This window comes from Pongo abelii, chromosome 20 (assembly GCF_028885655.2).
Source record: "Pongo abelii isolate AG06213 chromosome 20, NHGRI_mPonAbe1-v2.0_pri, whole genome shotgun sequence".
Lineage (NCBI taxonomy): Eukaryota > Metazoa > Chordata > Mammalia > Primates > Hominidae > Pongo > Pongo abelii.
The window spans coordinates 5,713,068-5,740,243 of NC_072005.2; the positions used below are offsets into that span (position 1 = coordinate 5,713,068).

General features: G+C 56.9%; 1 protein-coding gene across 2 annotated transcripts; it reads left to right on the forward strand.

Annotated features, from left to right (window-relative positions):
• Window positions 1–2,968: 2,968 nt before the first annotated feature.
• Window positions 2,969–25,823, forward strand: NRTN (neurturin). 2 transcript variants are annotated; one of them, XM_024237554.3, is made up of 3 exons: window positions 2,969–3,356; window positions 21,260–21,828; window positions 25,248–25,823. In XM_024237554.3, the coding sequence occupies exons 2-3, from the start codon at window positions 21,660–21,662 to the stop codon at window positions 25,670–25,672; spliced, it is 594 nt and encodes a 197-aa protein (XP_024093322.1). In that variant the 5' UTR covers window positions 2,969–3,356; window positions 21,260–21,659; the 3' UTR covers window positions 25,673–25,823. The 2 variants fall into 2 exon arrangements, with proteins under 2 accessions (XP_024093322.1, XP_024093321.1); XM_024237553.3 differs by having other exon boundaries at window positions 3,235–3,356; window positions 21,205–21,828.
• Window positions 25,824–27,176: the final 1,353 nt, after the last annotated feature.

Here is a 27,176-nt window from a genome sequence, read left to right on the forward strand (position 1 = left end):
TCTGTCACCGCCTGTCACAGGGGGTGAGATAGCATGTGGGTTGGTGACAGAAAGAGTGTGCGGGTTATTTGGGAGGGTGTCAGGATGGAAGGAACTGTGTTTCTGGTGTGACCACATGGGGCTGAGCAAGGCAGGGTCTCCGTGTCCCCTGGTGCGACAGGGTCTCCGCCCACGTGTGTGGTTGTTTCAGCGTGTGTGTCCCTGAGTGGAATGGCTGTAGCTGGGCGTGAGTCCTCGCGTCCCCACCTCCTGCGCACCGCACCGCCCCCCACCTTGGACCCGCCCCTAGCGTCTCCCCCCAATCCCAGAGGAAGAACCAACTCTTTCAAGTCGCTGTTGCCGGGGCAACCGTTTTAACAAGCGTCCACATGGTGGGCACATGTGTGTGTGTCCTGCGCCCCATGTGTCTGCTCGGCCCCCGCCCCCATGGCCCCCAGCTGCGGCGGGGAGGGGGCACAGGCGGTGTGGGGTGAGCGGGAGGCGGCCGAGGGGCAGCTGGTGACAGCTTAATGATGGAGGGCTGGGGTGGGAGTGGACTCCTGGCCCTGCTGTGTGTGTGCAGGGGTGGCTGTGCCTCCCAGACGGGGCCCGGGGTGTGTGTGTGTGTGTGTGTGTGTGTACTAACCAGTGCCAGGCAGCGTGGGGGTGTGTAAGGATCTGCTGAGAGAGAGAGAGTGTGTGTGTGTGTGTGTGTGTGTGTGTGTCAGGGGCTGAGTGAACCCTGGGTCTGTGGGCATGAGTGCATTCAGAAGGGCGTGGGGTAAGGAAGGATCCCTGCAGCAGAGTGTACGCGTGACCTTGTGAGATACTCGTGGAGGGGTTGTGTCAGCGTGTGTCTGCGTGTGAGGACCCGGGGGTGGGGCGGGGTGTGACTGTGCAGGAATGTCTGTGCTCACTAGGGCGTCTAGGTTTGTGTGAGAAGGAAAGACAGGCCGGGCACAGTGGCTCACGCCTCTAATCCCAGCACTTTGGGAGGCGGAGGCGGGTGGATCACGAGGTTAAGAGATCGAGACCATCCTGACCAACATGGTGAAACCCCGTCTCTGCTAAACTGGGCGTGGTGGCGCGTGCCTGTAGTCCCAGCTACTTGGGAAGCTGAGGCAGGAGAATTGCATGAACCCAGGAGGTGAAGGTTGCAGTGAGCCGAGATTATGCCATTGCACTCCAGCCTGGGCAACAGAGCAAGACTCCGTCTCAAAAAAAAAAAAAGGAGAGATGGCAGGGGGGGTTACCCCACCGGGAACAAAGGTTTGAGGGTGTGTGTTTGAGGTTAGGGTGTGTGTGTCACTGGGAGTGGGTTTCTGGGAGTGAACATTTGGGAACACCAGTAATGGCAGACATTGGGACATCACCCCCAACTTGCCAGGCTTACTCACTTACTTATTCACATTTACTTATTACTTATACAAGCTTATTCACACTCATTCAGTCCTTACTAGAACACAGTGAAGATCTACTAGTAATACCCTGTTACAAGTGGGGAAACTGAGGCACGGGGGGCAGGCCCAAGGCCACACAGAACACAGATCCCTGTTATCTTCCATCCTAGATCTGGGAACAGGCTGCCACTTCTCTGACATAGGCCCGTTCTCTCGTCCCCCCACCTACAAACTCACATTCCAGCACGCATCCCGCGCACGTGCACAGCACCGCGTGCATCAGCCCGCGTGCAGCAGGAGGCGAGGCTGCGTGAGTGTCCCCATCACCGCGCGCACTGCGCAGCCCCGCAAGTTTTACAGGCCCTTTGTGGGGACGTGCATATGTTGAGGTTAGGGATCTTCTAGGAAGGCCTAATCTGCATGCGAACCCCCAGGCTGCTGGAATCAGAAAAATGCAGGCAGTCAGGGCCGGAGTGAGAAGGAGGCCCCAAGAACCTCGGCGGCGGGAGCGAGAAACCAGAGCACTGGGGCCCCAAGAACGCAGGCGGCGCGGGGAGGAGTCTGCAGGGCGGGAGTTTCTCGGTCACCCCGCGGGGCGGGGGCGGGGCCGCGGCAGTCCCAGCCCCGCCCACCCATCCCAGTCCCTCCCCCCGAGTTAGCCCGGCGCCGCCAGGGGGCGCTGTGGGAGCGCGGAGCCGTCGGGGAGGAGGCCGGGTGGGTTTGGGCTCCCCTGCCCGCGAGCCTTGGTGCCAGGAGGGGGCGCCGGCGGGAGCTAGGAGCGAGAAATCCCCTGCAGGGCTCTGAGGCCACACTGGGGGACTTACTGCTTGATGGGGGGCGCTGAGGACAGTAGGTGTCGTCATCCGTCTGAGAGGAAGACTTTGCGTCTCAGTTCCCTGGAAGAGCTTTCTTGGGAGGGGGCTTCTTCAGCTTCTGGGAAGGAGAACCTGGGACAAGATTGGAGGGGGACACCCCAATCCTCAGTAGGGTGGGGGGAGCTGTATGCGGGGGCCACAGCTGTCGCGGTGGGGGCCATGGGTCTTAGTTCGCCAGAAGGGGTCGGGGGAGCGTCTTGGGGCTCCCGATTTAGGCAAGAGGAGCCGTCAGGGGTCCCCGGAGTGAGGATGGGAAACAGCTAGTTTTGGGGGGGCGCCGCTCTGGGGGCTTCCCTTGAGGGGCTTCCTTAGTGAAGGGACTTCTTGGCGCCTTGTTCTCTGGAAAGGGACCTGGGACAGGTTTGGGAGGTCTGGCAGAAAGGTCAGATCCTCGATAGAATGTATGGGGCGCCAAGGGCCACAGGCACTGGCGTCGGGACAGCTGCGGCTCTTAGACACCTTCGGAGGGGGTGTCTTGGGGTCCCCGCTTTCCCGAAGGGGAGCCGTCGGGGTCCCCGGGGCCGGGGGAGAAAGCCGTCTAAAGGGGGCTCTGTGGTTGGTTCCCGCGCCTCTGCCACCTGCGCTCCTCCGGTCCCCCTCCGGCGGGGGCGGGGAGAGCGGGGAGGGCCGGGGAAACCCGAGCCACCGCCCCCAGCCCCGCCCCCGGCCCCGCCCCCTGCCCCGCGCCGGCCGAGCCGTCCGCGGCGGGAGCGGCGGAGGCGGCGGGAGAGCGCGCCGTGAAGCCGCTCCGAGTGCCCAGGTCCCTCTCGCCGCCGCCCCGGAGCCCCGCGCTGTTCGCCGAGGTCGCCTGCGCCGTCCGTGCGCCCCCGCGCCCCGCGCCCTCCGAGCCGCCGGCCGTCCAGGGCACCCACCCCCAGCCCCAGCCCCCGCCGGGCCGGGATGGCCGCAGCCCGCGGCTAAGCGAGCCCGGGGGGGGCCCCATGGGCCGGCCCGCGCCGCACCCCGCCCGCGGCCGCCCCCTCCGGCCGGGGCCCCCCCGGGCACCGCGGGCCCAGGCGGCCCGGATGGCGGTCGCGGCGGTTGGGGCAGGGGCTGGGGCCGGCGCGGCCGCCACTGACGGGTAGTCCGGCGCCCACAGCAGGTAAGCAAGGGGCAGGCGGGGCAGGTGGGGGGCAGCAGGGTACGACGGGGACGACCCGCCCCATGGACGGGGAATGGAGGGTGCTGAGGACTCCAAGTAGACCAGGGGATTCCCTCCTGCAGCAGAACCAGCGGGTGTATGAGGGTGGGGTCAGGGGGACGGCAGGTCAGCGCGTGGGGAGGGGCGGGGGCGTGAAGCCAGATCCTAAGCGGCTCTCCAAGCCCGAATCCGGCCGCGGTGTCCCTGTCCGACGGGGCGGGCGCACCCGTCTCCTAAAACCTCCAAGTGTGCATCTGAGGAAGGCACAGTGCCCTCCCCAGAATCCCCTCAGCCTCTAGGAGGGCGAGACCCAGACACCCCTTTAGCCATGTGGTCTCCAAGGGGCCGTTGGGGGGCTTCCGGATCCTGCAGAGCCCGGGTGGGGGGCTGCCGTCGCGGTCCAGCTGCGCACAGAAGTAAACATCTGTCAGTGGCGCGTTCCCTGCTCGCCGCCGCCGCCGCCGCCGGGGACACGGTGTCCTCCGGTGAGGGCCGGGCCCTCTCGGCTCCTGGAGCAGCCCGTTCAGCCACTAGGGGGCGTGAAACCCTTTGGTGTTGGGGGTGGGGGTCCCTTAAGGGCAAAGCCTGGATGTGAAGTGGGGGGAGGCTGTGCCTGCCTTTCCTGCTTTTTATAAAAGGTGTCTCCTGCACGGGGATAGCCCCGAATCCAGGAGTTGGTTTGTGGATTAGGAGTCATTAGGCCCAAGGGGGCTGCAGACAGATTAGTGGGGAGGGGGGTGTGCTGGAGACAGAAATGGTTCTCCCAGGGTGAATGCCACCACTGCCCCCTCCCCAGAACGCATCCGACCTGCCCACAGGCCTGTGGTTACCTGCTGGGCTGGTCATTGGTCCAGATTTGGGGAGTGGGGCCAGGGGCTTAAAGCAGGGGTGTACAGGAGGCCGGACCCCTGACTCTCCTCCCTCCTGCCTGTCTCCCCTGCCCTTTCCCTGTTCTCTACATCCTTGTCCCTGTTCCATGGCCCTCTTTGTCTGTCTCTGAGTGCCCCGGGCTGAGGAAGCCTGGCTGGGGTGTGACCAGCCTCAGAGGATGTCAGTGAGGGGCAGGATCCCACCCACACTGCCAGCTTCTCCCACCCCCAGCTTCTTGCCTTGGGGCCTTTTGGACACCCCTCCCTCCTCCCTTCATCCTAAGACTCCCAAGGTTCATAGCTCCCACACCAACTCCACCCCCAGGGAGCTGCAGAAAGCTTCTTCTAGGGGTGCAGGGAAGAAAATAAAACATTCCCCTCTTCAGCTGGGTACTGCATCTGAAATTCCACCATCAGCACTGGCCCCTCGAGTTTCAGGCCCCAGTTTTCAGGGAGCAAACAGAGGAGACAGCTTTCAAGAGTTGGGCAGAAGGGACTCAAAAAGTTTGCAGCCGGGCACAACACAATCAAAAGATTGTTTCGACAAATGTGTGTCGATGGCAACCGCGTGGTTGACTGGTGTCAGGGTTGTTGGATGCTATCCTTCAAGGGAGCCAGATTTAGACCCAGGGACACAGGGCTGGGGAAGCTCAGAGTGGGGATGGAGGGCTCTATCTCAGGGTAGGAGGGTCAGAGAAGACTTCCTGGAGGACGGGCCTCAGAGGTGGGGCTGTGAAGGATGAGTAGGAGTTTTCTAAGTGGGAAAGGAAAAGGCATTCCAGGTGGCAGGAACTGTGCATGCAAAGATCTGGAGGAATGGAATAGTCAAGGCGCCTTGGTGACTGTGGGAGAGACTGTTCTAGAAGGTTGGCAGAGGAAGAACTGGGCTGGGGCTGAATACACAGATTAGTGAGGTGCAAGTTGTTAATGTATCTGGAGTCACTGGGCTGGGCTATCTTTGCTGGGGGGCTGTGGGTTTCCTCCGCTGATGCATCTCTCTGGTCCTCCAAGTTGAGGCAGAGACTCTGGGGCCTCAAGGTGGAGGTGGTGGCTGGGGGTCGGGGTCGGGAGATGGACAGGAGGCTCCCAAACCAGCCTTGCACTTGCAGGGCTGATAATAGCCTTGAAGGAAGCCTGAAGAGGGAGTGGACGTGAATGGGGCATGCCTGCAGGAAGGGTGTCTCGGAGATGATGATGTTGGAATGGAGGGGTCTCCCTGTCAAATCCAAATGAAATCAGGCTTCGGGCGAGCCCTGGAAGAAATCAGACAGCGGGCCCAGCTTGCAGCATGTGGCCCTCACTTCCCAAGTGGGGAAACTGAGGCCCAGAGAGAGGGCACTGTTCGTGCTTAAATAGCGCAGTGTGCCAGGACCCAAGGCGCAATTTGAATTTGGGGAGATGGAAAAGATGATGGTCGGGCGCAGTGGCTCATGCCTGTAATCCCAATACTTTGGGAGGCCAAGGCAGGTGGATCCCTTGAGCCCAGGAGTTCCAGACCAGCCTGGGCAACATAGCGAGACCCCATCTCTACCAAAAATACAAAAATTAGCTGGGTGTGGTGGCATCCGCCTCTGGTCCCAGCTACTCGGGAGGCTGGAGTGGGAGGATTTCTTGAGCCCAGGAGGTCGAGGCTGCTGTGAGCTGAGATCGCGCCACTGCACTCCAGCCTGGGTGACAGAGTGAGACCCTGTCTCAAAAGAAAAAAGACAAGATGATTGAGCTGACCTGTTTTCCGGGAAACTGAAGGGTGGTTCCCAGTCTCACCCAGTGTTAGGGTTTAACCTTCTTCTGGGGTCTGTGCCTCAGTTTCTCTTTCCATCAGATGGCCAGTTTCTCTTTCCATCAGATGGTGTCCTGGCCGCTCCTGGAGGACCCGTGTCGCTCAAGCCACCTGCTGGGACTTGTGCCAGCTGCTTAGCCGTGCCAGGCCTCATTAGGCTGATCCTGTCATCCCACCCCAGGGACCCCCCTCCTGCCAGCTCCAGATGCCTCCCAGGCCAGCCCTGGGGCAGCCTGGCCAGCCCCAAGAGACTGGTGTGGTCAAGGTGGCAACTTTATAGCCCAACCACAGAGGGCCAGGGCCAGAAATGGTGGGTCTAAGAAGCTGGCACACACACGCTCCCCAGCCTCCCTCCCCAGACACAGCTGGGTGGCGGGTGCAGGAAGAGAGAGCTCCAGGTGCCGGTGGGGGACTGCAGGGCACTGACCCTGCAGGCCACAGGGCCCTCGTTACTTCCCACTTCATCTCCCTGCACTGTCCCCTGGCTCCTGGCACTCCAGTCACACTGGTCATCTCGAACAGGCACGGTTCTGCCTCCGAGCCTTTATACGTGCACCTCCCTCCGCCTGGAACACTCTTTCCAGATCTTCAATGGTGGCTTCTTTTTTTTTTTTTTTTTTGAGACAGAGTCTCGCTCTGTTGCCCAGGCTGGAGTCTAGTGGCGTGATCTCGGCTCACTGTAAGCTCTGACTCCCGGGTTCACGCCATTCTCCTGCCTCAGCCTCCTGAGTAGCTGGGACTACAGGCGCCCACCACCACGCCCGGCTAATTTTTTTGTATTTTTAGTAAGGACGGGGTTTCACTGTGTTAGCCAGGATGGTCTTGATCTCCTGACCTCATGATCCTCCCGCCTCAGCCTCCCAAAGTGCTGGGATTACAGGCGTGAGCCACCATGCCCGGCCAATGGTGGCTTCTTTACTGTCATCCAGGTGTCAGCTCAAATGCTTCCTCCTCTGAGAAGCTCTCCTTGACTCCCCAGTCTAGAAGCAGCCTCCAGTCACTATGGCTTCATCCTGAGTTTTTTTTTTTCCTGAGACAGGGTGTTGCTCTGTCGCCCAGACTAGACTGCAGTGGCGCAATCATAGCTCATTGCAGCCTCCACCTCCTGGACTCAAGTGATCCTCTTGCGTCAGCTTCCTGAGTAGCTGGGACTACAGGTACATGCCACCAAGCCCAGCTAATTTTAAAATTTTTTGTAGAGACGGGGATCTCACTATGTTGCCCAGGCTGGTCTCAAAATCCTGGGCTCAACCGATCCTCCCGCCTCAGCCTCCCAAAGTGCTGGGATTCCAGGCATGAGCCGCTCTGTGCCCAGCCCCATGCTGGTTTTTTGTTGTTGTTGTTTATGTGCTCTTGACATCTAATTACCTTATTTCACATTTATTATCTGTCTGCCTGACTGGATGGTGAGTTTGTCGGGGAGGGGCCCAGGGTGGCCTTGGTTGCCACCGAGTCTCTGGTCCCCAGCCAGGCCCTGGCACACAGTAGGCGCTCAATAAATGTTTGTCAGGTTAATTCGTGTGCTGGAGGTGGAACCCAGCCTGGCACTCTGGGCTTTCTGCCACTGGGGCCTTTTACTTGCTGGATCTGCTCTGCTGTGTGTCTTTAAGAAAATCTCGTACCTCCCTGGGTCTCAGCGCCACTGTTCTCTCAAAGAGCAGGTCCTAAGCCCCTCTCTCGCCGCTCCTCTTTTCCTCTTGTTAACACAGGCCAGCGGGTTCCCAGGCAGTAGTTGTGGAGTCTGGGAGAGAACAAGTTTGGAGTTGGATCCAGGTTCCAATCCCAGCTCAGACACTTGTTACTTTTAATTAAAAACAATTTTTTTTGGCCAGGTGTGGTGGCTCATGCCTGTAATCCCAGCACTTTGGGAGGCCGAGGCTGGCGGATTGCGAGGTCAGGAGATCGAGACCATCCTGGCTAACACGGTGAAACCCTGTCTCTACTAAAAATACAAAAAATTGGCCGGGCGTGGTGGCGGACGCCTGTAGTCCCAGCTACTCGGGAGGCTGAGGCAGGAGAATGGCGTGAACCCGGGAGGCGGAGCTTGCAGTGAGCCGAGATCACGCCACTAGACTCCAGCCTGGGGACAGAGCGAGACTCCGTCTCAAAAAAAAAAAAAAATTTTTTTTTGTAAAGACGGAGTCTTGCTATGTTGGCCAGGCTGGTGTTGAACTCCTGGCCTCAAGCAGTCCTCCCTCCTTGACCTCCCAACATGCTGTGATTATAGGCAGGAGCCACCACGACCGGCCTCAGCCACTTACTTGCTGTGTGCCCTTGAACAAGTTACTTAACTTCTCTTAGCCTCAGTTTCCCTATGTGGAAAACAGGGCGAATAATAATAACGTTTTTCAGGAACTGTGGGAGAATTAAATGTAGGGGAAAGCACTCATCACAGTGTCTGCCTCTAAATAAATGGAATAGCCATATGGAGGTTACGGCCGGGCGCAGTGGCTCACGCCTGTAATCCCAGCACTTTGGGAGGCCAAGGCAGGCAGATCACGAGGTCAGATCAAGACCATCCTGGCCAACATGGTGAAACCCCATCTCTACTAAAAATACAAAAATTAGCTGGACATGGTGGCAGGTGCCTGTAATCCCAGCTACTTGGGAGGCTGAGACAGGAGAATCGCTTGAACCCAGGAGGCGGAGGTGGCACTGAGCTGAGATGGCTCCACTGCACTCCAGCCTGGCAACAGAGCGAGACTCCGTCTCAAAAAAAAAAAAGAATATATAGGTTATAGGCTGGGCACGGTTGCTCACACCTGTAATCCGAGCACTTTGGGAATCTGAAGCAGGAGGATCACTTGAGGTCAGGAGTTCAAGACCAGCCTGGCCAACATGTTGAAACCCCGTCTCTACTAAAAATACAAAAAAATTAGCTGGGCGTAGTGGTATGCACCTGTAATCCCAGCTACTCGGGAGGCTGAGGCAGGAGAATCGCTTGAACCCCAGAGGTGGAGGTTGCAGTGAGCCGAGATCGTGCCACTGCACTCCAGAGCGAGACTTTGTCTTGAAAAAAAAAAATAGAGGTTTTGCAGCCATTGATTGGATAATAAAAGAAAAAAGAATATGGAGGGAGGAGTGTTGGAAGTGAGTCTTTGAGGAATGAGTAGGAGTTTGCTGACCACCTGTGTTCAAATCCCAGCTCAGCCACTTAGGTTGTTTGAATCTGAGCAAGTTACTTCACTTCTCTGGATCTCAGTTTTCCACCTATCAAATGGGGATAAAATAGTCAGTCCATACCTTGGTACAAGTTACTACATGTAAAGTGCTTAGAACGGCACTAATAGTGTTGTTCATGAGTGTTAGTTTCAGTTATTATTATTATTATTATTCTTAGAGACGGAGTCTCACCCTGTCACCCAGGCTGGAGTGCATTGGCGTGATCTTGGCTCACCGCAACCTCCATGTCCTGGGTTCAAGTGATTCTCCTGCCTCAGCCTCCCGAGTAGCTGGGACTGGTGGAGTGCACCACCATACCCGGCTAATTTTTTTTTTTTTTTTTTGTATTTTCAGTAGAGATGGAGTTTCACCATGTTGGCCAGGCTGGTCTCGAACTCCTGGCCTAAAGTGATCTGCCCGCCTTGGCCTCCCAAAGTGCTGGGATTACAGCTGTGAGCCACCGCACCCGGCCCAGTTATTATTATTATTATTATTTTATTTATTTATTTTTTTGAGACAGAGTTTGCTCTGTTGCCCAGGCTGGAGTACAGTGGCGCGATCTTGGCCCACTGCAAGCTCTGTCTCTTGGGTTCACGCCATTCTCCTGCCTCAGCCTCCCAAGTAGCTGGGACTACAGTCACCCAACACCACGCCTGGCCAATTTTTTTGTATTTTTAGTAGAGACAGGGTTTCACCGTGTTAGCCAGGATGGTCTTGATCTCCTGACCTCATGATCCCGCCTCGGCCTCCTAAGTGCTGGGATTACAGGTGTGAGCCACCGCACCCGGCCCAGTTATTATTATTATTATTATTATTATTATTATTTTACCACTATTATTATCATGAAGGAGCCACCATACTCCTCCCCAGAAACCACTATCCCTGACCATCCAGCCCTCAGCTTCACTTTGGCGAAGACAGACCCAGAGTCCCTCAAGACAAGCTCATGTGCTGGGACTTGATGCCCAGGGTAGCAGGGAGCCAGCGATAGTTCTAGCAGTTGGGGAGCACTCGGCTTCTGCGCTGGGGGAAGAAGAGGAGAGGCTGGACCTCTTTCCCCAGCAGACCTGGAAGGGGTGGCTGGGGGTGTCTGTGTCTGCACCCCCTGACACACGAAGCCACCCCTAGGTTGGCCTCTGGCCCCCGCAGACGCAGTATCGGAACCAGCTGTGCTTGCCAGATGTTCCTGGTTTGCCCCCAGATGTGTGTCACCAGCTCACGGCTGTCCTGGCCGCCTCATCCCCCCATGGGGTGGGACTGGGCCCCGGGGCCCTCTGAGGAAGGGGGCACATTTTTGTGGGCTGTGGAATTTGTTTTGTGTTTTGCAGAATCACTGAGTCTTGCCTTGAAAGGCCCAGACCCCTGGCCAAGTCTTGCCCCTCATGGGTCCTCAGTTTCTCCATCAGTGGAACCTCAGGGAACTCCCAGGGGCCATCTAGGAACAGGAGACCAGGAGGCTGCCCTAGGAACAGGCCCAGCCGTGAGCCCTCAAGCTATCAGCACTTGGGGAAAACAGAGGCACAGGCGCACAAACGTGTATGCTGCGGCGTTCACACACACAGGCAATTCCCCACTGGCATGTGCTGGCTTCACAGCCTGGCATCCTCTACCCATGGGCAGTGGCAAGAGCCCAGGAGCCACTTGGTCAAGCTCTTCCAGGTCCTCTCTGGCTTTCCTACAGTGCTGGGTGGCACCTTTCGTGCCCTATTGAAGATGGGAGGCCAGGCATGGTGGCACACACCTGTAATCACAGCACTTTGGGAGGCAAAGATGGGAGGATCGCTTGAGGCCAGGAGTTCGAGACCAGCCTGGCCAACATGGCGAGACTTTGTCTCTATTAAAAAAAATTTTTTTTTTATTCTAAAAAAAACAGATGGAGGCCGGGCACAGTGGTTCATGCCTATAATTCCGGCACTTTGGGAGGCCGAGGCGGGCGGATCACCTGAGGTGAGGAGTTTGAGACCAGCCTGGCCAACATGGTGAACCCCTGTCTCTACTAAAAAATATAAAAGTTTGGCCGGGCGCGGTGGCTCACGCCTGTAATCCCAGCACTTTGGGAGGCTGAAGCGAGTGGATCACTTGAGGTCAGGAGTTTTAGACCAGTCTGGCCAACATGGTGAAACCTCGTCTCTACTAAAAATACAGAAAAATTAACCAGGCATGGTAGCTTATGCCTGTAATCCTAGCTACTCGGGAGGCTGAGGCAGGAAAATTGCTTGAACCTGCGAGGCGGAGGTTGCAGTGAGCTGTGATCATGCCACTGCACTCCAGCCTCCAGCCTGGGCAACAGAGCAAGACTCCGTCGGAAAAAAAAAAAAAAAAAAAGCCAGGCATGGTGGCGCACATCTGTAGTCCCAGCTACTCGGGAGGCTGAGACAGGAGAATCGCTTGAACCCGGGAGCCAGAGGTTGCAGTGAGCTGAGATCGCACTACTGCACTCCAACCTGTGTGACAGAGTGAGACTCTGTCTCAAAAGACAAAATACAAAAATTAGCCAGGCATGGTGACAGGCATCTGTAGTCCCAGCTGCTTGGGAGGCTGAGGCAGGAGAATGGCTTGAACCTGAGAAGCAGAGGTTGCAATGAGCTGAGATAACACCATTGCGCTCCAGCCTGGGCAACAGAGCCAGACTCTGTCTCAAAAAAAAAATATATATATATATGGGGAAACTGAGTCACAGGAGGACCAGGAGTGAAATGGAGAGGAAGGAGAAGTGTGTGCAGGGCAGCACCCCCACAGGCAAAAGTGTGCAGACTTGGGATCTGCAGCAAGCTCACCCCTCTGTAAACTGAATTCTCGAAGTCAGCCCTGTGCCCTGCAAAAACTCAGCCCAAGATGTCCCTCTAGAAACTCCCATCCAGCAAAGACAGTCATGGGCACAGACATTATGCTTACAGAGCTGGGCAAGAGGAAGGGACCCATGGCTGGGGGTGGCCAAGATGGGTAGCAGGGAAGGGTTTCTGGTGGAGGGGCTGTAGGAGCTAGGGCTTTCAGGGTAGAGTAGGAGTTTGCCAAACTAAGATAGGCCCCAATTCCAGGCCTCCCCAAGATTAGAAGAGATGCCTACATGGAGAGAGGGTCCCCCTCCCCTTCTTCATCTCTCAGGTGCCACTCTTTGAGACCAGGAGTTCTGTAGGACAGAGGCTTTTATCCCTGGGACTGGGTGTGCCTGGCAGGTGTCCCCTGGGGAGTTCAGTGGGAAGGGGGGTGGGGGTGCCAGGGCGTTGCCTGTGCATAAAGATAATGAGCAACATTTCCTGGCATCACCAAGGAAGGTGCCAGAAACACACACCCTTGTGTCGGCTGTCTGTTGCTTGGGTTGATTGGAAGGGCCTGCCTAGCTGTGTGACATTGGGCTGCTCTTTGCCTCTCTCTGAGTCCATTTCCCTTCTTTCCCTTTCCTGCCCCAGCTCTGGGGATTGTGTGGCCTCCAGCTAAAAGTGGAGGTCTGTCCTAGGTCCTTCTTGCTGCAACTCACACTGTTACGCTCCCCACCCCTCCAGGAAGGAAGGCGGCTTCCCTCCCTCCAGGCAATGCAGGTTCTCCAGGATTTCTACGTTTTCTCCAGGACTGGGAAGGGACCTCTAGCCAGGCCCTGCACAGGCAATGTAGACGGCACCCAGGATCCCCACAGGGGTGGATGTGGGCGGTGGTCAGGGCGGGGCCGTTCCCTCCTGAGTCCCCTGGCCCCACTCTGCTTCCCCTCCTCTCACTCTCCACCCACCGTGTCTGTGCGCCCTGGAATCTTTGCAGCTGTGGGCGTTGGTGGCGTGTTCACCTGTGCACCCCTGCGTGTGTGAGTGTGTGGCCAGGAGGAGGGGTCTTGGGGACCTTGGCCAGAGCACAAATGACAATGGATGCTCAAGTGTGTGTCTCTGTGAGACCGGATTACCATGTGTGGCCAGAGCACAAATGACAATGGATGCTCAAGTGTGTGCCTCTGTGAGACCGGATTACCACGTGTAAGTGGGGAAAACCTGTGTGTGTGAGTGGGATCATACTTGAGTGTGAGTGTGAAAACACCCTGGTGTGAGACTGTGGGATTGTTCAAGTGTGTGTGTGTGCAAACACCAGCACGTGGATATAACGTTTCAGCACAAGTGTGAAAGCACTCAAGTGTGTGGGTGTGATTTTTTTTTTTTTTTTTGAGACAAAGTCTTGGTCTGTCGCCCAGGCTGGAGTACAGTGGCGCAATCTCGACTCACTGCAACCTCCTTCTCCTGGGTTCAAGCGATTCTTCTGCCTCAGCCTCCTGAGTAGTTGGGATTACAGGTGCCCGTCACAGCGCCTGGCTAATTTTTGTATTTTTAGTAGAGATGAGGTTTCGTCATGTTGGCCAGGCTGGTCTCGAACTCCTGACTTCAGGTGATCCACCCGCCTTGGCCTCTCAAAGTGCTGGGATTACAGGCGTGAGCCGCTGTGCCTGGCCGATGGTGTCTTTTAAAAATTTATTATTTTCTATTTTTGTAGAGATGGAGTCTTACTATGTTATCCAGGCTGGTCTCGAACTTCTGGGCTCAGGCGAACTCCCCGCCTCAGCCTCTCAAAGTGGTGGGATTATAGGCTTGAGCCACTGAGCCTGGCCAAGTTTCACCAGTATTTCTGCTAATGTCCTCTCTCTGTCCCAGGGTCCATCCAGGATCCCAGATGACATTTAGCCATCCTCTTTCCTTTGGCCCCTCCAATCTGAGACTCCTCCTCCATCTTTGTCCTTCGTGACCTTGACTCTTTTTGTCTTTTCTCTTCTTCTTTTCTTTTCTTTTTTTATTTTTGAGACGGAGTCTTGCTCTGTCGCCCAGGCTGGAGTGCAGTGGCGCAGTCTTGGCTCACTGCAACCCCCGCCTCCCACGTTCAAGCGATTCTCCTGCTTCAGCCTCCTGAGTAGCTGGGATGACAGGCATCTGCCACCACGCCCGGCTAATTTTTTTTGTCTTTTTGGTAGAGACGGGGTTTCACCATGTTGGTCAGGTTGGTCTCAAACTCTGGACCTCAAATGATCCGCCTGCCTTGGCCTCCCGAAGTGCTGGGATTACAGACGTGAGCCACCGCGCCCCGTCTTGTCTTCTTTTCTTTTCTGACACAGAGTCTCCCTATATTGCCCAGGTTGGTCTCAAACTCCTGGCCTCAAGCAATCCTCCTGCCTTGGCCTCCCAAAGTGCTGGGATCAAAGGCATGAGCCACCTTGCCCAGCCAGTGAGTGTTTTGAATGAAGGTGGAAGCGTCCAACTGTGTGTGTGGTCATGTTTGAGTGTGACTGTGAAAACGCCCTAGCATGTGAGTGCGATGTATTCAAATGTGAGTGTGAGAACACACTAGTGCATGTGGTGGTGTTCTGGTGTGTGGGTGTGATTGTGTTAGAATATGTGAGCCTGGAAACATCTGAGTGTGCATGAGATCATGTTTGGGTGTAAGTATGAAAATACTGGCTGGCTGCAGTGGATCACACCTGTAATCCCAGTGCTTTGGGAGGCTGAGGTGGGAGGATTGCTTGAGGCCAAGAGTTTGAGACCAGCCTGAGCAACACAGTGAAACCCAGTTTCTACCAAAAAAAAAATACAAAAATATAGCCAGGCATGATGGCACACATCTGTGGTCCCAGCTACTTGGGAGGCTGAGGCAGGAGGATCACTTGAGCCCAGGACTCAGAGGTTGCAGTGAGCCGAGGTTGTGCCACTGCACTCCAGCCTGGGCAACAGAGCAAGATTCTGTCAAAGAAAGAGAGAGAGAGGGAAGGAAGGAGGGAGGAAAGGAGTGAGGGAGGGAGGGAAAGAGGGAGGGAGGGAGGGAAAGAGAGGAAGAGAGGGAAAGAGAGAAAGAGACAGAGAAAGGAAGAAAGGAAGGGAAAGAGAGAGAGAGAGAAAGGAAGGAAGGGAGGGAGAGAGAGGAAGAAAAAGAAAGAGAAAGAAAAAAGGAAGGGAGGGAGGGAGGGAGGGAAAGAGAAAGAGAGGAAGGAAGGGAGGGAGAGAGAGAAAGAAAAAGAAAGAGAAAAAAAAGGCAGGCAGGCAAGTGTATGAGTGTCATCATGGTCAAATGTGTGATTGTGTTTCAATGCGTGTGAAAAAGTCCAAGTGTGTGTGAGTGTGAAGACACCCCGGGATGTGCGTGTAACCCTGTTTGAGTGTGAAAACAGTGAATGTGGGAGTGTTTTGTTTTGTTTTGTTTCGTTTCCAGACGGAGTTTTGCTCTGTCACCCAGGCTGGAGTGCGGTGGTGTGATCTCAGCTCACTGCAACCTCTGCCTCCCGGGTTCAAGCGATTCTCCTGCCTCAGCCTCCCAAGTAGCTGGGATTACAGGCGCACACCGCCACACCCGGCTAATTTTTTTTCTTTTTTGAGATGGAGTCTCGCTCTGTCGCCCAGGCTGGAGTGCAGTGGGGAGATCTCGGCTCACTGCAACCTCCACCTCCCAGGTTCAAGTGATTCTCCTGCCTCAGCTTCCTGAGTAGCTGAGATTACAGGCGCCCACCACCACACCCGGCTAATTTTTGTATTTTTAGTAGAGACAGGGTTTCACCATGTTGGCCAGGTTGGTCTCGAACTCCTGACCTCAGGTGATCCAACCGCCTCAGCTTCCCAAAGTGCTGGGATTACAGGTGTGAGCCACTGCACCCAGCCAAATGTGGGAGCATTTGAGTGTGCAAGTGTGCTCGAGTGAGAATGCTTGAGCATGTGTGATCGTGTGTGTGGGCAGTGTGTGAGTGTGGAAGTGTGTGTGTACGAGTATGAAAGAACCTGAGTGTGAGGACATGAGATGGCTGGGTGTGAATGAGTGTGAGTGGGCACACAAGTGTAAGCCTGAAAATGTGCTGTGTGAGATGGGGAATCTCACTATGTTGCCCAGGCTGGTCTCGAACTCCTGGGCTCTGGCAGCTGTGGGTGCTGGCAGCGTGTTCACCTGTGTACCCCTGTGTGTGTGGCCAGGATGAGGGGTCTCAGGGCACAGATGATGACCTGAGCTAGATTGCAAATGACAGTGGGCACTCCTGTACCTACAAGTGTGTGTCCCTATGCAGTTGGACAGGTACAGATGCCTCCCTAGGTTAGGGCCTCTGGGACACAGGCACACGCATTGTGCACACCCAGCCCCCTCCCCGTATCCTCCGCCACACCCACCTCACCCCCACCTGGTCGCGTCCGTGCCAGAGACAAACCAGTTAGGTGACCCCCGAGAACAGAGAGGCCCATTGTTCATGGCTGCTAATCAGCCCTGCCTGCTGGGCCCCCTCCACCAATGGCCCCCCGATTTCCTGCCCTCCACCAGAGCTCTAGGTGGGGAGAGTCTGAAGCTCCAAGGCCTCCAGGGGGTCCTGTGACCAGGCCATGCTGGGGCTAGGCCCTTGGTAGAAACAGACCACCACAGCCCAAGACTTGTTCCAATCCAATGGGGAAACTGAGTCACACCACTCCAAGACTTGAATGTGTGGGCAAGCAGGGTGGAGGGGGTCCAGAGAGGTCTGGGGCCCGGGTAGGTTTCCTGCCTGTCTCCCCCTCCTGCCACCAGCATTCAAATGCTGGCTCTATGACCTAGGACAAGTCACTTCCCAGCTCTGGGCCTGTTTCCCGTTCATGCAGTGGGGATAAGGGTATTACTTGCAGCCAGGCGCAGTGGCTCATGCCTGTAATCCCAGCACTTTGGGAAGCTAAGGCAGGAGGCTTGCTTGAGCCCAGGAGTTCAAGACCAGCCTGGGCAACATGATGAGACCTCGTCTCTACAAAAAATTTAAAAATTAGTCAGGTGTGGTGGCTCACGCCTGTAATCCCAGCACTTTGGGAGGCCAAGGCGGGCAGATCACCTGAGGTCAGGAGTTCAAGACTAACCTGACCAACATGGTAAAACCCCATCTCTACTAAAAATACAAAAAATTAGCCAGGCGTGGTGGCACATGCCTGTAGTCCCAGCTACTTGGGAGGCTGAAGCAGGAGAATTGCTTGAACCTGGGAGGTGGAGGTTGCAGTGAGCCGAGATCGTGTCATTGCACTCCAGCCTGGGCAACAAGAGCAAAACTCCATCTCAAAAATAAATAAAAATTTTAAAAAATAAATAAAAATTGGCTGGGTGTAGTGGTGCATGCCTGTGGTCCCAGTTACTTGGGAGGCTGAGGTGGGAGGATCACCTGAGCTGGGTAGGTCGAGGCTGCAGTGGGCGCTGCGATTGCACCACTGTACTCCAGCCTGGGCAACAGAGTGAGATCCTGTCTCAAAAAAGAAAAAAAAAAGGGGGAGGTATTACCTGCTTCTTAGGACGCTTGTAAGGTTGGAATGACTTTATCTGTGTTAAGTTTGTAAAATGGGGTTGGATATAAAGTAGGTGATCATTGAGAATAAAGGGGATGATGGCCAGGCACGGTGGCTCTCGCCTGTAATCCCAGCACTTTGGGAGGCGGAGGTGGGTGGATCACAAGGTCAGGAGATCGAGACCATCCTGGCTAACATGGTGAAACCCTGTCTCTACTAAAACTACAAAAATTTAGCTGGGCGTGGTGGCGGGTGCCTGTAGTCCCAGCTACTCAGGAGGCTGAGGCAGGAGAATGGCATGAACCTGGGAGGCAGAGGTTGCAATGAGCCAAGATTGTGCCACTGCACTCCAGCCTGGGCGACAGAGCAAGACTCTGTCTCAAAAAAAAAAAAAAAAAAAAAAAAAAAAAAAAAAAAAAAATTTGCCGGGCGCAGTGGCTCACACCTGTAATCCCAGCACTTTTGGAGGCCAAGGCGGGTATATCACGAGGTGAGGAGATCAAGACCATCCTGGCTAACACGGTGAAACCCCGTCTCTACTAAAAATACAAAAAATTAGCTGGGTGTGGTGGCGGGCGCCTGTAGTCCCAGCTACTCGGGAGGCTGAGGCAGAAGAATCGCTTGAACCCAGGAGGCAAAGGTTGCAGTGAGCTGAGATCGTGCCACTACACTCAGCCTGGGCGACAGAGTGAGACTCCGTCTCAAAAAAAAAAAAAAAAAAATTACTTAGGCATGGTGGCACGTTCCTTTAATCTCAGCTACTTGGGAGGCTGAGGCAGGAGAATCGCTTGAACCCAGGTGGTGGAGGTTGCAGTGAGCTGAGATCGCACCACTGCGCTCCACACTCCAGCCTGGGCAACAGAGTGAAACTCCCATCTCAAAAAAAAAAAAAAGGAATAAAGGGGATGGGTTTGACATCTGACAAAATGCTGCTGCTGCCATCCGCTTCTGCAAAACCTCAAGAATGAAATGTCCTTCCCATTGCCCACACGAGGCCCTGCACAAGCTGCTCCATCCCCTTCCCAACCTCCCCTCCTCTCTCTTCTCCTCCTCACTCTGCTCAGACACACGGGCCTCCTCACTGTTCCTCCAACACGCCACGTGTAGTCTGCCCCAGGGCCTTTGCACAGGCCATGCCTCTGCCTGGAACACCTGCCCTCAGATTCTCCTATGGCTGACTTCTCACACTTGGGTCTTAGTGCATGCATCACCTCCTCAGGGAGGGCCCCCCTGCCCACCCCCAGTGAATCTAGCCCCATTCAGGACAGTCACCGTTATTATGCACTGATTGTATACTAAGCCCAGAGACTTCAACTGTGGTTTCTTTTTCATCCTCCCAATAAGTCCATCCATCCATCCATTCACTCAGACATGAAATTCAGGACCCTCCAATTCAGGATCTGGGCCACCCAGTGCCTAGCTTTTTTTTTGAGACAGAGTTTCACTCTGTCATCCAGGCTGGAGTGCAGTGGTGCAATCTCAGCTCACTGCAACCTCAGCCTCCCAAGTAGCTGGTATTACAGGTGTGCTACCACGCCCGGCTAATTTTTGTATTTGTAGTAGAGATGGGGTTTCACCATATTGGCCAGACTGGTCTTGAACACCTGACCTCAGGTGATCTGCCCTCCTCAGCCTCCCAAAGTGCTGGGATTACTACAGGCATGAGCCACCGCACCCGTCAGCCTGGCTTCTTTGTGTTCATTCATTCATTCATTCATCATTCAGCAAATGTCTATGAGCACCTACTCTGTGCCACTGAACCAGCTGGGCTGGCCCTGGGGGAGAATCGACTTCCCCTGCAAATTCACTCTCATCAGATCCCCAGGCTGGTCTAAGATTTGTTTAGATGCTTGCACGAACACATTCCTTACTAAGAATAGCCACCACCAATACCAGTCTCAAGTACCACCAATAGTGGCGAGTTCTCAGGGTGACTACAGCATCTGCTCCCAAGCCCAGCCCAGCCCATATGGTGTGTGCTGTGTCAAAGAACCTGGGTTCGAATCCCATGTCCTTTTCTAACCCTTGGACAAGCCCCTACCTATTTTGTGCCTCGGTTTCCCTAGCTGTAAAATGGAGATGGTAGTGCCTCTCTCGTGGGCTCAGGACCAGGCCTGTTACACAGCTGGTGCTTAATAAATGTGTCCTGTTACTTAAGGTCTGGTGTGTGTAGCTCCTGTGGTCGCCGTCCATGGGGGTGAGTGGGGTGGGGAAGGGGTGGTTCAAGTTTCTGCACATCAGGACACGAGGCGCGATCCATGCAAATGAAATGCAAATCCCATGCAAATAAATCTCTGCGTGGTGCAGGACAGCGCGCAAGGCTGGAGGTACAAGGTGCACGCACTGGGGGGGCGCCTGGGAACCCCATGAGCCGAGCCCAGGCCCGGAGGTGCTGACCCGCATCCAGCCCGGCTTTCAGTGCTGGGTGTAAATGTTTACACCTGGCCGGCCGCCAGGCTCCATGCCGCCCCACACTAGGCAGCCAGGAGGGGGAATGTAAACTCGGGCTGGGGGCCGTGGGACGCTCGGGAGGCGCCCAGACGGCGTCGAGTGTGGTGGGTGTGTACACGTGAGTTATTAAACACCGACTATATGCAGTGAGCAGGATGCCACCAGGCACTGACAGCACCAAGTAACTGGTGCCTGAATGGGTAAAGCTCAGGGCATTCCTGGGGACCCACTAGCGCCCCTGCACCAGCCAGAGGTTGAAGTGAATAGGGTAGGCAGTCATGGAAGGCTTCCTGGAGGAGGCACCCTCCAAGCTGAGATTGCAAGGGGAGTGAGAGCTAGGTACAGTGACTCATGCCTGTAATCCCAGCTCTTTGGGAGGCCAAAGTGGAAGGATAGCTTGAGCCCACTAGTTTGGGACTAGCCTGGGCAACATTGTGAGACTCCCCTCTCTATTAAACAAAAACAAAAACAAAAAAAATTAAAAATTAGCCAGGCATGGTGGCTCATGCCTGTAGTCAGTCCTAGCTACTTGGGAGGCTGAGGTGGGAGGATCGCTTGAGCCTAGGAGGTGGAGGCTGCAGTGAGCTGTGATCACACCACTGCACTCCAGCCTGGGTGACAGAGCAAGTCCCTGTCTCAAAAAAAAAGAAAGAGAGAGAGAGAAAGAAAGAAAGAAAAGAAAGGAAGAGAAAAGAAAGAAAAGGAAAAGAAAGAAAGAAAGAGAAAAAAAGAGAAGAGGCTGGATGCGGTGGCTCATGTCTGTAATCCCAGCACTTTGGGAGGCCAAGGTGGGCGGATCACTTGAGGTCAGGAGCTTGAGACCAGCATAGCTAACAGGGAGAAACCCTGTCTCTATTAAAAATACAAAAATTAGCCAGGCATGCTGGCAGGTGCCTGTAATCCCAGCTACTCAGGGGTCTGAGGCAGGAGAATCGCTTGAACCCGGGAGGCAGAAGTTGCAGTGAGCTGAGATTGCACCACTGCACTCCAGCCTGAGGGACAAGAGCGAGACTCCATCTCCAAAAGAAAAAAAGAAAAAGAGAAAGAAAGGGGAGTGGGAGTGGGGAGGGAGGGAAGAAGTGTTCTCCATGGAAGGACCGATCTGTACAAAAGCCCGGAGCTGGGACTCAATGTCCAGGGCAGCTCTGGTCCATTGCTGCCCACTTCTGGGCCTGCTTATCCATCTGGATGGGAAACAGGCTCAGAGAGGGGCAGAGTCAATGGAGGACACCAGCATGTAGGGAACAGTGTCAGCCCGATTCCTGCCTCCAGACTGTCCTAAACACCACCCTCCCCGCGCCTTTGTCCCACAGTGCCACCTGCCGGGAATGACCTCTCCTCCTTTCGCTCTTCCCCCTGGCTCCTCAGCTGCAGCCGCTCCGGCCTCCTTGCTGTTCCTGGGATACGCCACGCTCAGTCCGGCCTCGGGGCCATTGCACTGGCTGTGTCCCCTGCCTGTGATGCCATTCTCCTCTGCCTGGCCAACTCCTACGTTTATTCAAGTCTGGACCCTGTCATCGGCTCCTCAGGAAGGCACTCCGGGACCCCCAGATGGGGCCGGTTCCCTGTGACTCCTGGCACGGAGCCCAACCCCTTCCTTGTTCAATGGTTCCTTGAGGGACCATTCCCATGTGATTATCGACCATTCGGCAGGCATTCAAAGTCAAAGGCCCCACACTGAGTCCTGGCCCAGCGCCCTGTACCCGTTGGTTGCTGGAAGGACAGACAGGGGGCGTGCAGCTGACCATCCCGTGCCCGCAGGCTGAGGATGCAGCGCTGGAAGGCGGCGGCCTTGGCCTCGGTGCTCTGCAGCTCCGTGCTGTCCATCTGGATGTGTCGAGAGGGCCTGCTTCTCAGCCACCGCCTCGGACCCGCGCTGGTCCCCCTGCGCCGCCTGCCTCGAACCCTGGACGCCCGGATTGCCCGCCTGGCCCAGTGTAAGCTCCTCCTCTGTGTGGGGTCAGATACCCCCAACGTAAGGGGCAGAATTTCAGGCAGTGGAGTGGGAGGTGGGGGGGGGGTGTCATAGGTTTTTTAAAGATAGGGCCAGCCAGCCTTGTTGCAGGGAGGCAGGGACAGACATCCTAAAAGATTATTCAGGGCAAGGCATGGTGGCGCCTGCCTATAATCCCAGCACTTTGGGAGGCTGAGACAGGAGTACCTCTTGAGCCCAGGAGTTCGTGACCAGCCAGGGCAATGTAGCGAGACCTCCATCTCTACAAAAAACTTCAGAAATTAGCCAGGTGTGGTGGTGCACGCCTGTAATTCCAGCTACTTGGGAGGCTGAGGTGGGAGGATCACTTGAGCCCAAGAGTTCAAGGCTGCATTGAGCTATGATTGCACCACTATACTCCAGCCTGAACAACAGAGCAAGATTCTGTCTCAAAACATTATAATAATAAATACATTTTCTAAAAAAAGATGGGGTGGAGGGAGGTTGCAAATTCCCCCAATGGCCTGGTGGAGCTAGGGTGACTTCTGGGAACTGGGGTCTTTCAGCTCAGCTGTCACAAGGAATTAGGCTCTGCCCTGAGGTCCTGTGGGAGCCAGATGGAGATTAGACCTGGGCATTTGCCTGGTTGGCCCCTGCAGCACAGCGGGGGGGGGGGGACGCAGTGGGAGGAGAGAGAGGCTGGACCTGAGGTCCCAGTGACCTGCCCCAGGGGACAGGGACCAAGGGGAGGCGGGAGATGGAGCAGGAGCTAAAAACCGGAAGAGAGACCCAGAGATTTGGAGGGGTGAGGAGGGGTGGAGAGAGAGAGAGGAGAGACGGGGCTGGGGGCACAGACACGGGCAAAAGTGCTGCTATAGGGACACAGAAATGCCCACCCTGAGGGCAAGACCCTCACCCAACTCCCCACCAATCCCTAATGCCTGCCCCACCGCAGGTGCTGTGGGGTGAGGGTGGTGCGTGGGCCCTGACCCATGCCCACGCACATGTCCATGCGTGCGCCTGCGCAGGCATCTGAGGCGTGGATGCCGGCAGGGTGCGTGTGCAGCGCCTTTGGGTGTGGGCCACGAGTACGCCCGTGTGCGCGTCTGCGCCCGCCCCTGCCAGCCCACACAATCCTCTTTTCTTGTCCTCACAATGCACAAGGGTGGCCTCCGGCACGAGCTCCACTTCTGCCCTCCCACCACTTCCCTCTCTGCAAGAGGCGTGAAGTCCTTCCTAGGACTCTGGGACAGAGACCTGGCGGGGCCCCCAAAATCCAGTGCTCCAGGACTGGGGTGGGGAGGGGAGCAAAGCACGAATGGAGGAATTTCAGGCACTGGGAAGGGTCAGGGCCCATGGACAGGTGCCTGTCTGCCCTACTGCAAAAAGGGAGTGGCCACTGAGTCCCCAAGTCCCCATGTTCTAGGCTCCTGGTGGAATTTCAGGCTGGGGACCTTGTGTTCTAGCTCCTGTGCAAGCGGCCAGCCCCGTTGCAGGGAGGCAGGGACAGACATCCTAAAAGATGATTCATTGTTGCCAGGTGCGGTGGCTCACGCCTGTGATCCCAGCACTTTGGGAGGCCAAGGTGGGCAGATCACGAGGTCAGGAGATGGAGACCATTCTGGCCAACACTGTGAAACCCCGTCTCTACTAAAATTACAAAAAAATTAGCTGGGCATGGTGGCGGGCACCTGTAGTCCCAGCTACTCGGGAGGCTGAGGCAGGAGAATGGCGTGAACCCGGGAGGCGGAGCTTGCAGTGAGCCGAGATCGCGCCACTGCACTCCAGCCTGGGCGACAGAGACTCTGTCTCAAAAAAAAAAAAAAAAAAAGATTATTCATTGTTTATATAGAATTCAGATTTAGCCGGGCATCTGTATGGTATCTGGCAAGCCCACAAATGTCTGCTTCGATGCACCCCTCTAGGGTTGGGTGTGCCCCTAACTAACCCCCCAGCACAGTCCTGGCCACTCCAGTCCTGCTCCAGGGCTTAAAGAACACGGACTAGGTTGCTCAGTCATCGCCCAGCCCCCGCACCGATTTCCCACCCTCTCAGCCCCGGCCAAGACAGAGATTATGGAAGCTTCATGGGAAGACAGGGAAACTGAGGCCTGAGGTTGCAAGTGGCGAAAGTGGCAGTCAGGCTCTGAGGCTGGGTTTCTCTCGTTTCTGAGACCCCCTGTGGGAACAGACATCTCCTCCCCCACCAAACCCCAGGAGACAGACAGCCCCTCCTTCCCCAGGGCCACCCAGAGGCTCATTCTTTTGACAGCCAGGTGCACCAGCCCGAGGGCAGGTGGGGACTAAAGATTTCCTCTCCCAACCACAAGCGTGACTGCCACCTGCTCTGGGGCTGGGAGTCCCCTGCCTGCAGGTCCGCCAGCAGCGCTGCCTGTCATTCCAGCCTCTGCAGTTCTCTCCCGGGGCTTCGGAGTTTGGGGGTGGAGCCACGCTTGGGTAATAAATTAAGGCTGCCAGGCCCTGGGAATCGGTGACTTGGGCACCTCCTGGCGAGTGTGGGAGAAAGCGGCTGGACCTGGGCCAAACTTGGGTGAACGATGAAGGCAGGAAGAATGACCTTTAAGCCCGCCTCTGTCGCTCTCTCGGCCACCTAATGATATGACCTTGGGATGGTCCGTTTTGTCACCTGTCACATGGGGGTGGCCTTGACAGTGGCTGCTGCCACTCTATGGAGTGGGGTCCCCACACAAGCCTCGGATACAGTAGGCTGCGGTACCTGCTGCTCCTCTGCATTCTGAGAAACCCAAACACCCTGATTCATTTCTTGGATAGGGAAACTGAGGCTCCATTGCACAGCGGGGCAGCGGGGATGAAGAGAGTCTGAAAAGCCTGGGGACTCAGAGCAGACGTCGGCGCCTGAAGAGGGGGCTCTAGAGACCTATGACAGCCTCACTAAAGAGGGATGGGGCATGGGAAGCAGCCCCCCAGTGCTGCCCAGAGAGGGTGCACCAGTGTTCTGGGGCAGCCCAGCATAGGGGCGGGGTCCAGATAGATTTGCGATGGAGGACAAGGAGAATGGAGCAGCAATGGGGTGAGAGACGGGCCCAGAGGAGGTGAGTTAGAGAACCCGGCCAGCTCAGCTCAAGGTGAGACGGGCTGGAAAGCGGCCCAGAAAGAATGGACCAGGTTCTGGGCAGCCAATATAGGCTCAGGGTTCAGAAAGGGGTTTTGGACCAGCGTAGGGGTGTGAGTGTGTACGTGCCCCCCATTGCCGCCCAGAGAGGGTGCATGAGGAGCTCAGCAAGAGGGTGGGGAAATTTGGGATCTGGGAGTGAGACAAGAAGCCGTCCAGGCCTGGCGTCTCAGCAAGGGTCTTCGTTTGCAGGGGTACAGAGAGGGTAGGGGGCTCCCTCCTACCCCCTGCACCCACTGACCCCCCTCCTTTCTGTTCCTCCCCTCGCAGACCGTGCACTGCTGCAGGGCGCCCCGGATGCGATGGAGCTGCGCGAGCTGACACCCTGGGCTGGGCGGCCCCCAGGTCCGCGCCGTCGGGCGGGGCCCCGGCGGCGGCGCGCGCGTGCGCGGTTGGGGGCGCGGCCGTGCGGGCTGCGCGAGCTGGAGGTGCGCGTGAGCGAGCTGGGCCTGGGCTACGCGTCCGACGAGACGGTGCTGTTCCGCTACTGCGCAGGCGCCTGCGAGGCTGCCGCGCGCGTCTACGACCTCGGGCTGCGAAGACTGCGCCAGCGGCGGCGCCTGCGGCGGGAGCGGGTGCGCGCGCAGCCCTGCTGCCGCCCGACGGCCTACGAGGACGAGGTGTCCTTCCTGGACGCGCACAGCCGCTACCACACGGTGCACGAGCTGTCGGCGCGCGAGTGCGCCTGCGTGTGACCCTACCTCACCCGGCCGGCGCGGCGGCCACTCCCCCCGCCCCGACGGCACCACTGGCCGGCCCCGGGAAAGACTGCGCGTGCGTAGAGCACGCCGGCGCGGCCCCGGGACTCTCGCGATAACTGTACTGAGATAAAGTGTGGCAACTCGAGCTGGCTGGTGATTCATCCTCGGCGAGGGGCTCGCGGATGCTCCGCGTCGCCGTCTCCGCCGGGAAAGCGGGGACCAGTGGGGTGGGGGGCCCAGCTGCAGGGTGATGGGAGGATGCCGTTTGCTTTGGGGGAAGGGTAGATGCAAAGTGGGTCCAGTTTATGGCGGACAAAAAGGAAAATGGGGTGAATGGGGCTATGTTGGCAGGGACCGTCCTTCCTGCCTCCCTACGGGTCCCTCTGCCCGTCCCGAGCGTGTCCCGGTCCGCACCTCTTCGCTGTGTGGGCTTCTGGGGAGGGGGAAGGGGAGCTACGCTCGGATGAAGAGACCGAGGTCTAGGTGGACCCCGTTTCTCCAGCTTGTTCCCTTCCGCACCTCTCCGCGGTGCGGGCTTCTAGGATGAAGACACTGAAGTCTAGGTGGGCCCAGTTTCCCCAGATTGTCCCTGACTGCACCTCTCGCTTCTGGGATGAAGAGACTGAGGTCTAGGTGGACCCAGTTTCCCCAGCTTGTCCCCGACTGCACCTCTCTGCTGTGTGGACTTCTGGAGAGGGGGAAAGGGAGACACACTATGGGTGAGGAGCCTGGGGTCCAGGTGGAATCAGTTCCCCAGCGTCTCCCCGTCCGCACTTCTCCCGCTATGTGGGTTTCTAGGGAGGGGGAAGGGAGAGCCACTCTAGGGGTGAGGAGACTGAGGTTCAGGTGGACCCGGGCCTCCCTTGTCCGACGGCCTCCTCGGGCCTGTCTTCCCCTACCAGGGTGAGCTGAAAGCCACTATCTCCTTCCACCAGCTACTAAAAATACCCGCACGCTGCCCACCTCCCGGCGGGGAGAGGTCTGGGGCGGGCGCCAGCCCCATCCAGCCCGAAGCCGGCGCCTGCTGGGGTAGAGCTGGGTCCCCAGAGACCTGGGTCCTCGGCCCATAAAAGCCCTGGCCCGGGCCTCGAGGGGGGGATTTACGACAAGCCCCTGCGGAGTATGGAAAAAGCCCGGCTCGGTGTTTAGATTTGCCCACGGTGTCACCTTGATGCTTGGCAGGCCTCGGGTGTTGGGTTGCCAGAGCGCGGGAGGGGTCGGCGGGTCCCACGGTCGGTCTGAGGGGCGGGGAAGGGGCGGGCACTGCGAGCCCAGGGCAGGCACCGGCGAGGCAAGACTCCTCCCCTCCTGCCCCTGAGACTGGGGGTTCCCAAGGCTACAACTCTTCCCCTTAGGTGGGCCCCCTCCCCTCCTTCCCACACGTCTGCCCTTAGGACCACCCTCTAACCACAGTGTCCCTTCCCAGGCTCAGCCCGCATCCCTCCACCCCCCGCAAAGCTGGAGGGCACAGATCAGAAACCGCCTCCAGGGAGAATCA